Source organism: Beta vulgaris, chromosome 4 (assembly GCF_026745355.1).
Source record: "Beta vulgaris subsp. vulgaris cultivar EL10 chromosome 4, EL10.2, whole genome shotgun sequence".
Taxonomy (NCBI): domain Eukaryota; kingdom Viridiplantae; phylum Streptophyta; class Magnoliopsida; order Caryophyllales; family Amaranthaceae; genus Beta; species Beta vulgaris.
Window position 1 is genome coordinate 61,044,998 of NC_079205.1, and position 10,705 is coordinate 61,055,702.

The window sequence follows — 10,705 nt, forward strand, 5'->3', positions numbered from 1 at the left end:
ACTCCTAGACCATGTATCATGTTGTGGGACGCGTCTCCTGAAACTTGGCCACGTACCACATTTCCGATATCAATGTTTCATAATAAAAACATAGATGGTTGGCCATTTGCCTCGCACGATCAAGGAGACATTATTTTCTGTCTCATCCTTTTTCTTTTTTAAATGGACTCATACACTTTGCTATTTTTAGTTCATATATTTGGGTTTTTTTTCATGGATATTATCAAGATAACAAAGAAAAAAATTTAATTTTACTCAAATCAAGTATTTTTGAGCTAATAACGTATTTGCAAATATAATATAGAGAACTTCATATCGCTTTAATGGATCTAGCCACATCTCACATAACAGTGTAGCTTATTATGATCTAATGATGATTTATGGTAAAATGTTGATGAATTTTGGCTCTAGTAATGAAAAGGAGCAAAAATTATAGTTAGAAATGAGGGGAGTGTGTATGTTAACCTTCCTTTTTAGTTTTTCTTTTGAAAAGTTATTGTCTTATTGATATGCTTAAATTATGTAAATTATTGAGTTAAAGTGGTTTGCTTATTTCTTTTTAGAATATTTAAAGTTTCGAAGTGTTAAGATATATAAACAAATCTTATCAAAAGAAAATCAGATTATGTTGATATCCAAGATGCAGTGGTGCCCAACTGCAACCGACACCATGCCACTGCCAGAACCACCACCATATGCACTGAACTACCATCTCCAAGCACGAAAACCACCTCATCAGCCACCAACCCCCATCCAAAAAAAACCTAACCATGGTAACTACCACCTCAAAGCACCGAAAAATCTCCACAGCCCTTTAATCCACCATCACTTCCTTGAAAACAACACAACCACCAAAAATACACCCATAACACTCCATAACCCTAAAAATTCAAATATAAAGTTGCAATTACAACAACAATAGTAACTCTATTAAGATGATATCTAATGCATTTGGAGGAAAAATTGGGGTGTATGGTTTCAAAAATTTCAACCCTAATGGTAAGCTAATGTCGTTAGTGTGTAGAGGAATTAGTTGTCCTTTTCTATACTAAAAGAGTACATGGTGCATTTCTAAAACAAATTCTCAACATATACCTTGAATAATTTGCTCTCACGATATATACTCGAACTTTTGAAAATACATTACATACCCTTTTATTTTATGTAAAATTCACCATATATGTCCTTAGTGACTAAAAACAATCAACTTTTTTAGTTGCTAATCCCTAATTCCGATACTAAAACCCTTATTAACCTCCATTTGAGTCATTAAACTTAATTGACCACTATTAAAACATCACCTTTACCTCTATTCCTCTTCTTTGGCTATACGTGACGTTCCAACGCTGATATACGAGGATAAATAGGTAGGACTGTCAATGGGGCAGAGTAGATGTGATCAAGGTGAGCCCGGTCCAAAAATGGGGAGCTTTTGAGCACGACTTTTTTCCCGCTGTTAGACCTCGATTTTTTGGGCAAACATTCATGGCCACGAGCAACCTAGATTTGAAGAACAGCTAAATTTTCGCCTAGTTCGAAAATGGTCCAGTTAGCCCGTTGGCCCGCCCCGAAATAACGGGCTTTGGCGTGGTTTTTTTGGCTTGGCCCGCAACTTGGCCCAAAATGGGCTACTTTTTTTGGCCAAAACTCGGCCCGACCCATGATCATCTTTAGGGCAGAGTGAATCTTGTTCTTCCCATCCCCAAGATGAGTCTGCAACCTATCCCCCTCACCGTCCCACCACCCGCCTAGTTGTACCCAAAGGGTTTTGCGCAATTACTAAGGAATACCGAATTCACTAAGTAATGTTTGGTAAAGGTCAAGAGAGAAAGTTGCTTTATTGTTTGGGATCATCTCAAGTGCCAAGGGCTCTTATGTAAATCAAAGGACCAAAAGCTTCCAAATAAGATAATGATACAATTAATTCAAAATAGCCAAAATAGAAATATAGAATTATTGATATCTTAATACTATAATTGTTTAAAAAGATAATTATTACTTTACAATTATTTATTATACTAGTTATATTTTTTTTTTTTGAGGGGATACTAGTTATATTTTTTGTACATCAACACACGTATCATTGAGAATATAGAGGAAGTTAATCTTATTTTGAGACTTTATATTTAAATTTTATTTTATTAAAGTACTCCCTCCGTCTTTTTTTATTTGCTACAAGCACTTTTTCACAAAGACCAAGGAGGGAGTGGGGACCATTGACATAAATGGAATTAACAAAAAAGCAAATAGGTAAATTTGTGGGACCTATGTATTATATATAGAAACATTTACAAAATCAAGAAGGAAGTGATGACAAATTTGTAAATAAAGTGTGGGACCTATGTACTATATATGGAAATATTTGCAAATGTAGCAAATAAATTGAAACACCCCTAAATGGCAAAATGTAGCAAATAAAAAAAGACGGAGGGAGTACAAAGGATTTTTTTAGACAAAAAGGTACAAGGAAAATAAAAAGAAAAATTGATAATTACTCATCATATTTTACTCAAAGAAAATGTAATAGGATAACTTTATATTTAAATTTTATTTTATTAAAGTACAAAGGATTTTTTTAGACAAAAAGGTACAAGGAAAATAAAAAGAAAAATTGATAATTACTCATCATATTTTACTCAAAGAAAATGTAATAGGATATTCATTTGCCTAAAATTTGCAAATACTTCTAATCGGCAAGTATTCTCATCGACAAAAGTTCCAAACCCTAGAAAAAAGAAAATGCAATCTTTAGATGAACAAAATTCAAATCCTCAACATCCACATTTCACCGCTACTTCGTAACCCTAATTTTCCGGTTTTCACATCTTGAATCCATTGAATTGAAACCTTATAGTTCCTCTTTTAGTGAAGTAATGGACGAAAAAATAGCAAGATGGATTCTGGATTTCCTTCTGCGAACTTCAATTGACGAGAAGATCATCAATGGCGTACTCTCATGTCTTCCTCTTCCAAATAACGATTCCCGCTTAAAGAAGACGATTCTTCTGCGTAAAATCGAATCGGAAACTATAAATGGAGTCGTTTCCGAGAAAATTCTGGAATTGCTGGAAATTATCGAGGAATTGGATCATAGAATGGGGAAATTAGCCTCGGATTTAATGAAGGAGGCGTACTGTGCGGTTGCGGTTGATTGTACGGTGCGATTTTTGGAGGAAAATGTGGCGGAAAACGGCAAGTATTTCGAAGCAGTGGAGAGAGTTTGGAGAAATAGGGTTTGTAGAATGGAGGGGTTAATATCGGAGGATTCGAACCGTTGGTTGAGAGATATCGAAGCGGCAGTTTGGGATTCTGGTGTTTGTGAGAAGATTTGGAGGAGAAATACTAGAAATGAGGCTTTGAAGGCTGTTAAAGGGTATGTGAAGGATGCTTGGAAGTGTATTGGACCTACATATCTTGAATTGGTGGCCAATTTGGTTAGGGATGAGGGAGAGGAGCTTCGTCGTGGCAGCAGCGATGCCGGTGGTGAGACCGTGGGTTCTGATAATCCATGCTTGGAATTGGTTGCTAGTGAAGGTATAATTTATTTGATTTTTGGCAAATTGGTAGTTTTATTAGTGTGGTGTTGTTATTTGTTTGATGTGAATGTGAAAATCAATGTTTTAGAGTAGCTTGTTTCAAGGGCAATGAAAAGAAATCAAGGTGGAATTTGTTTAATTCTGTTTGGCAAAATTGCTAGTTTTATTTGGGTGTTGTTATTTAGTTGATAACAAATAGATTGATCAATGATATGCAATGAACGCGTGTAACTTTATATAAATTAAGAAGTGCAGAGAGTTGAACTAGCCATTATAGTTCAGAAATGCAGAAATTGATTTGATCAATTTTACTATATAAGAAGATAATAATTAACCTTAACCTACATTTCATGTAATTCTGATACATTTTGACAATCGTTGTGCTACAAACCCCAAATCCAGCAGGTTTCTGATATGGCTTTGCAGAATTATATAGTCTGTATATGTTTTTGTAGGTATGCAGAGAAGTCTAACAACACCTAGACGAAAACATGTTGCAATTAAGCGCAGACGCCTCAGAGGTGCTAAGATTTCTGATGCTGATGAAGTTGCTGAAGAGTCTAATGATATCTCAAACCACAAGTTAGACGAAGCGCAAGAACCACTTCAATTGAATTCCATGGAGTTGGATGCTGGTGTCAGTGAGACTCATCCTGATGTTTCTCGAGCAGCTCAGAATCTGTCATTTTCAAAGGCGAGAGACAGCACGAGTAATGTGAATGAGGTCGAAAATCAGACAGGACCCGAAATACATGCTGTGCCTGAAGTGAGCAGAGTGCAAGAAGCACCTCATTCTAGTAACATGGAGCCGCATGCTGTGACTGATCCTCTCCTAGAAACTTTATCAACAAAGGCAACTGACACCACAAGTAATGTGAAAGCAGTAGGAAATCAGACAGGACTCGGAATGCATGCAACACCTGAAGTTATCAGAGTGCAAGAAGCACTTAATTCCAGTTCCCGGGAGCTGCATGCAGCTGTGACAGATCCTCTTCCCAAAGCTCTTCAAATAGCTACTTTGGCATCAAGAGGAGTGACAGTCAACAAAGGAACTGGTAAAGAAAACCAGACAGGATCAGATACACGTGCAATTCCTGAAGCGGGGAATTCTTCTCATGATGTTTTTGCTGCATTTGAGTATGTGTCATCTAAAATGACAACAAGAAACAAAAGGAATGGTGCTTTGTTAGACAATCAGAAACAACTAGGAATCTGTGCACCTAGAGAGTCCACCGACAACAAATCTAAAAATATAGAGAAGAAAGACGACTGCACAAGAGATGTCCTAGGCAACGAGACTCACGATCCACCAGAACAGAACAAACGTAAGCGTAGTTTGATGGAGCCCAATGGCACTAGTCATACATTGGAGTGGGGTGAATCTGCTGATAGTTTGAATCAAGATTTAGATGCTGGGCCTCGGTCGTCTCTTAGTCAAAGGAGGTGTAGGGTGTCCCCTTTAAAACAGTACGAGGATAAAAAATTTCCTTGGAGGAGAGAAAGGAAGAAGTGGACCCCAGAGCAAGAGGATGCATTGAGGAATGGAGTACAGAAGTTTGGCAAGAGGTGGAAGTTGATCCTGGATACTTATAGTAGCCTCTTTAGGGACAGAACTGATGTAGACTTGAAAGATAAATGGCGGAACATGATGAGATACCATTCTTGATGGCGTTTGACGGTTCGGGGTCGGGAAATTACATCTAACCTTACAGGAGATGCTTGTCTTATGGCTCTGTCATTTTAACCTCATAAATCTTCCTGCCCTTTTTTTTGGTTGTTAATATTAATCTGTAATCATTTTGTTTTGTAAATGGTTTCTGTATATGTAACAGATCCTTTTGGTTAAGGTTATGTCCGGCTGATTGAAAGCCCTGATGTTGAATCTGCAAAACAAGTGATTCTACCATAATGATAAGCTAGGAGTTTAATCTTCAGTGTAATATTTTGCAAATGCTTTCTGGCCAGTTTTATTTGGAGGCTTGGGGAAAGTGAGTCCGATGATGGGTCATTTGTTAATAGGTCGATAATAGGCGGGCTAACAAAGGAGCAAATTGAAAGGCTATGGCCAGTTTTATTGGGAGGGTTGGGGCAGGTGATTCCAATGATGGGTCATCTTGTTAATCGGTCGATAATGGGCGGGCTAATAGAAGAGCAAACTGAGAGGCTAAAGGAGGGACAGAGATAAGCACATGTAAAAACTAGGTTATATGTCAAAACCTCTGCCAAATGTTTCTTTGAAGATCGTTTTATTGCCAAAATCTGTCAGAGCTGATATTTTGGTCAGCAGAGGATGATTTTAGATACGATCAAAAATAAAGTCCAGCATTCATTCTAAACAAATTTAGTTAAACAAATCATGATAATATATAACCATGTAAGGCTTTAACTTCTACTCCATGATGCACCAAATATACAATTCTATCTCTAACTAGTTGTTGTAAGCATCTGAGTGTACTTATGTTTCAAGTAAGATTTAATGAATGGATCTAAATCGCCATCCATTACAGAGGCAATATCTGAAGTCTCGTAGCTTGTACGCACATCTTTCACAAGCTTGTAGGGGTGAAAAACATAATTCCGAATTTGCTGTCCCCACTCTGCCTTCACAGCATCTCCCCTGATCTGCTTGATCTCAGACGCCCGTTGCTCCTCCGCAATCACCAAAAGTTTGGCTTTCAATCGATTGAGAGCCTTCACCTTGTTTTGTATCTGGGATCTTTCCTCTGTACATCATTGCCTCCATTAGCATCAGATGTTTATAGTTTAAACAATCAAGAATGTCAAAACAGAGGTTTTAGACAAGCAAATACTGAATAATCAGATACAGATAGCTTGTGTAAAACAACTCAAATTCGGAAGTTGCAGCAAAATTTTTGAGATTTTTCTTTTTTGAGTAATCTCCTGGTCTGGTCCATTTTTTCCAGCTCTATTACGATTAATTTTAAGTTTTAACATGCAAAGGTATTGTTTCCACATTGATAATGGTACAAGGGACAGCGAGAGACCTGAGCATCGGACTGCCACACCAGTAGGAATATGAGTGATCCTAACAGCTGTTTCGACCTTGTTTACATTCTGTCCTCCTTTTCCACCAGCCCTCGTGAAACTTATTTCCAAGTCTTCTTCAGGTATGTCCACATTCAATGACTCTTCAGGAAGAAGAGGCATGACTTCGACACCAGAAAAACTTGTCTGCATACATAATGTTAATGGTTTAGTCATACAATATTGATCTTACCACCAAGAAAGCTTTTCTGCAGACAATGTTTATGTTCATACAAAACTCCAAATTGCACCTAATTCCGGATTAATAAAGGTTCAACAAAAAAACGTTTATGAATATGTTGGAATGAAATAGTATTTACTAAAATATCGTGATGGAAAAGGAAAGGTCAAAGTTTGACCTCAAAGGCCGTTAACTCATTATATATCACACAGACAATATGAACTGTGGGACACTTGAATTTCATTTATCTAGACAATATCTTTTCTAAACTTAGATTTGTCTAGCCTTTCACCTCAAAAGAAAAACTTATCTAACCTTATTGACCAAGAATTAGCTTACCCAAACTTATTGTAATTGTAAATTACAACTTGGTACCTCTTATTGGCCACAAATTGAACTCATTTTGAAGTCATTAACCCTAAGAAAATTACCAATCTGAAATTCTAAACATAATTTTTCGAAAATGTTTTACCCTCATTCAGGATTCTAGTTTTCATGACAACAGAAGAACAGAGACATGAAGAGGATAACCTGACGAAGACCCTTGGAATTGAAAGGTGATTGCCTCACAATACGATGCGTCCCCTTTTCTCCAGAAAGATAACCATAAGCATAACGACCTTCAAATTCAACTGTCGCTGATTTAATACCTGCTTCTTCTCCTAATGATTTGTCAACCACTTTAGCCTTGTACTTCTGCTTTTCAGCCCATCTCATATACATCCTGAGAAGCATATCAGCCCAGTCCTGCACTGAAATATATCAAAGAATTCACACAAGACTGGAACATGTAAAAACAACTTTTCAGCTAATTCTCACTATTCACCAACTGTTTAAAGATGTTTGACAGAGGACAAGGGCCATGTGTAATCTCACAAGCTATGCATTTAAACAATTTACTCATGTGCAGGAATGAGTTGAACGAACAAGCTTATATATCATCTAAAGCACTTCATCAACTTTCTGATCTGCTTTTGTGAATATTTTTACTGGACCTTTATAAAGCTTCTCCAGAGACAAACTAAAAGATACAAAAAAATATATATATAAAATCAGGAACATGTAGTGTGCTCGAGGATCAACAAACCTGAGCATCAGTCCCACCAGCACCAGCTGTGATAGATATAACAGCACCCTCTTTGTCATAAGGACCAGAAAGCAGCTCTGTGAACTCAAAACGATCAAGTGCTTTGTTCAGCTCCTTAATAATGTTGGCAGCCTCTTGAAGAAGTGCAGTATCTGTAGAATCCATCTCCTCAGTAAGATTAACTATTGTTTCTGCATCTTCAACCTGTAAATTTTTTTAATGAAATCAATGCATCAAGAACAGGCTGGTCCTGCAAACATAACATAGTTGACATTTTGAACTAGCTACATGCTACAAGCCTTGATGAAAATTCTAGCAAGGCTTCTAGTAAGACCCCTAAATAGTTTATAACTTTATATGACAGTATTATGTTTAATAAAGATCAGTCCAGCAAAGATTGGAGGAGGGCGGGGTGGCGGCACAATTTGTATCTTTGACTGACAAAAAACCATGGAAACCATGGTGCAAAATGACTTTATAGATGACATAAGTCTGAGACCTGGCTTTGGAAATCCTTAAGAAGCTTTAGTTTATCTTTGACATCAGTGAGAGCTGAAAGAGTTTCTTGGGCCTTAGCACGATCATCCCACAAGGTGCTATCAGCTGATTTGGACTCCAAAGCTGCAAGCTCTTTCTCTAAGTGTTCTAATCCAGCAGAGAGTACAATCTCTTCCACACGTTTACTTGTATTTTCTACCTCTTTTCTTAATATATAAAAATCTGCACACACAAAAAAAAATGATATCAAATCATTGATGTTATGGGGTTACAAGAAATGGATGAACTTCCACAGAACAACAAACCAGAAGTTGGGTTAATATAACTGAGAATTCACATATAAGATAACAGACACAACAGCTACTGCCACTTTTTAGACAGGTAATAGGATAGGCCGACAATCAGTGAGCAACCTACTACGAATATAGAAGCACATGCAAATACCTTGCTGAAAAAGAGCCAGCAACCTATAAGAAGCTATCAACCCTTTAACAGAAACATATTTCAACATTCTGCCAAGGCAAGACGCTCTAGCATGCTTGATCTCTGATATGGAAACTGCTTTTTTTTTTTCTCTCTGCAATGCATCTTCTATACGAGTAATTTTGGACAGTGAAAGATTTTGGCTTTTATTTCTCCCTTGAACTCCAAAACTTCCTACAATCTTCATAATAGACCATTCGAAATGACAAGATTTTTTGTGATCCTTTTCTCCTCCATCCCTCATCTCCATTTCTTTAATCATTTCCTTACCTCTTTTGCTCTATAAATCATCTCCAGGAAAAGTGTAACCAACATCAATAAGAAGAAACCCAAACCCAGAAAGCAAAAAGGACTAGAAAAACAAAACAGGAATTTAGTAAATATTTAGAGGGTGTTTGGTGTAGAAAAACTTGATGTAGGAAACGGATTCAAATAAGCGTTTCCATTTCTAATTGTTTGGTATAAGTGTTAAATAACAAATTCCGTTTCCGGAAGAAAACACAATCCCCCCATTTGTTATCCTTATCAAACTGGTGGAAACAAATCATGTTTCCTTACTCAATCATAAACCTCTCAATTGTTTCCATTCCACTAGGATACCAAACAACTATTAAAGGTAACAATTATTATTTCCATTTCCCCTACTTATCCAAATCATTTCCATCCCGTTTCATTTAATCATACCAAACGCCCCCTTAGAATCTAATGAGCTCAATTCTACTAAGTATTTTATGATCAAGTGAGCTAAAATCGTGCCGTCACATTAACCACCAATAACTCCCAAACTTGAATGATGCCAAGTATATTTCAACAAGTAGATAGAATGAATCTGATCAAATGTATGTCACATACCTTGCATTCCCCATTCACTAGATTCAGTGCCAACCTCCACGCTCAATTGGCTATCTGGGGTTGCATATAGGACTGAACCCAACTCCAAAAAATGCACATACAGTAATTTTTAACAACAAAAAAAAATGAATCAGATAACATTGAAATATTAAGCAAAAACACAACATTTTGCAAGAAAGAATCACCTCAAAAACTTAGTGTAAAATTCAAGAAATACTATAACTTCTAATCACAAACTAAGCTAACAAACACATAACAATATATATACAAAAATTATTAAAAGAGACGGTCTAATTTCAATATAAAAGTCGACCTAGTAATTAAATGGATTAAACTAATCACTGAAAGAAATTAACCTAGTCACTATTAGGCCAATTCTCTTTTTAATATTGAGCTTACAATTGACTAATTTTAATTTAAAAATAGACGGTCTTTTACAGGACAAACTCATACATACATATGTATATGAAATTAAGTTGAGACCCACCATAGTGCAGCATATGTAAATTCAATTCACTTTAGAAACTTAATGAAAGATTAACAATACATAAACATATAAATAATTAATAACAAAAACAAATATGTATTTAAAAAGTAAAAAAAGAATCAAATTTACCTGAAGAAGGGAAACTAGATGACATAGAAAAGTAGGAAGAGAGAGAAAAAGTGGGTTTGGGAAGAGAGAGAAAATGATGATTACGAGAATTAATAGAAAAAAGAGGCATTTTAAAAGAGATGGGTACTTTTAAGTTTGAGCACAAAATTTGCAGAGCTCCATCCATGGCTCCTTTAACACTTCAGCAGAGGAGAGAGAAAGAGGGAGAAGTGAAGAAATCAGGGATAAGCTTTTTGTTATGTTAACATATAAGGAAACGACGACGTTTTCACCTAAAATTTCTACCATACTTTATGATCAACTAAGTTTTTTCATCCTATAAAAAAAAAAATTACCCTAAAAAAAAAGATTTTCCATTTTGTTTAAAGATGTTTTTCTTTATGACAAAAAAAAAAGTTAGGTTTTCT

General features: G+C 36.2%; 2 protein-coding genes across 2 annotated transcripts; one reads left to right on the top strand and one right to left on the bottom strand.

The window, feature by feature from the left end:
* The first annotated feature begins 2,640 nt into the window (after positions 1-2,640).
* LOC104890194 (hypothetical protein) lies at positions 2,641-5,470 on the top strand. Its single transcript, XM_010675587.3, has 2 exons — positions 2,641-3,534; positions 3,992-5,470. Exons 1-2 carry the CDS (start codon positions 2,874-2,876, stop codon positions 5,200-5,202), a joined length of 1,872 nt encoding a protein of 623 aa, XP_010673889.1. The 5' UTR covers positions 2,641-2,873; the 3' UTR covers positions 5,203-5,470.
* Positions 5,471-5,845: 375 nt separating this feature from the next.
* LOC104890193 (peptide chain release factor PrfB1, chloroplastic) lies at positions 5,846-10,526 on the bottom strand. Its single transcript, XM_010675586.4, has 7 exons — positions 10,299-10,526; positions 9,683-9,754; positions 8,349-8,569; positions 7,850-8,053; positions 7,294-7,509; positions 6,542-6,728; positions 5,846-6,259 (listed from the first exon to the last, which is right to left on the bottom strand). The coding sequence occupies exons 1-7, from the start codon at positions 10,462-10,464 to the stop codon at positions 5,961-5,963; spliced, it is 1,365 nt and encodes a 454-aa protein (XP_010673888.1). The 5' UTR covers positions 10,465-10,526; the 3' UTR covers positions 5,846-5,960.
* Positions 10,527-10,705: the final 179 nt, after the last annotated feature.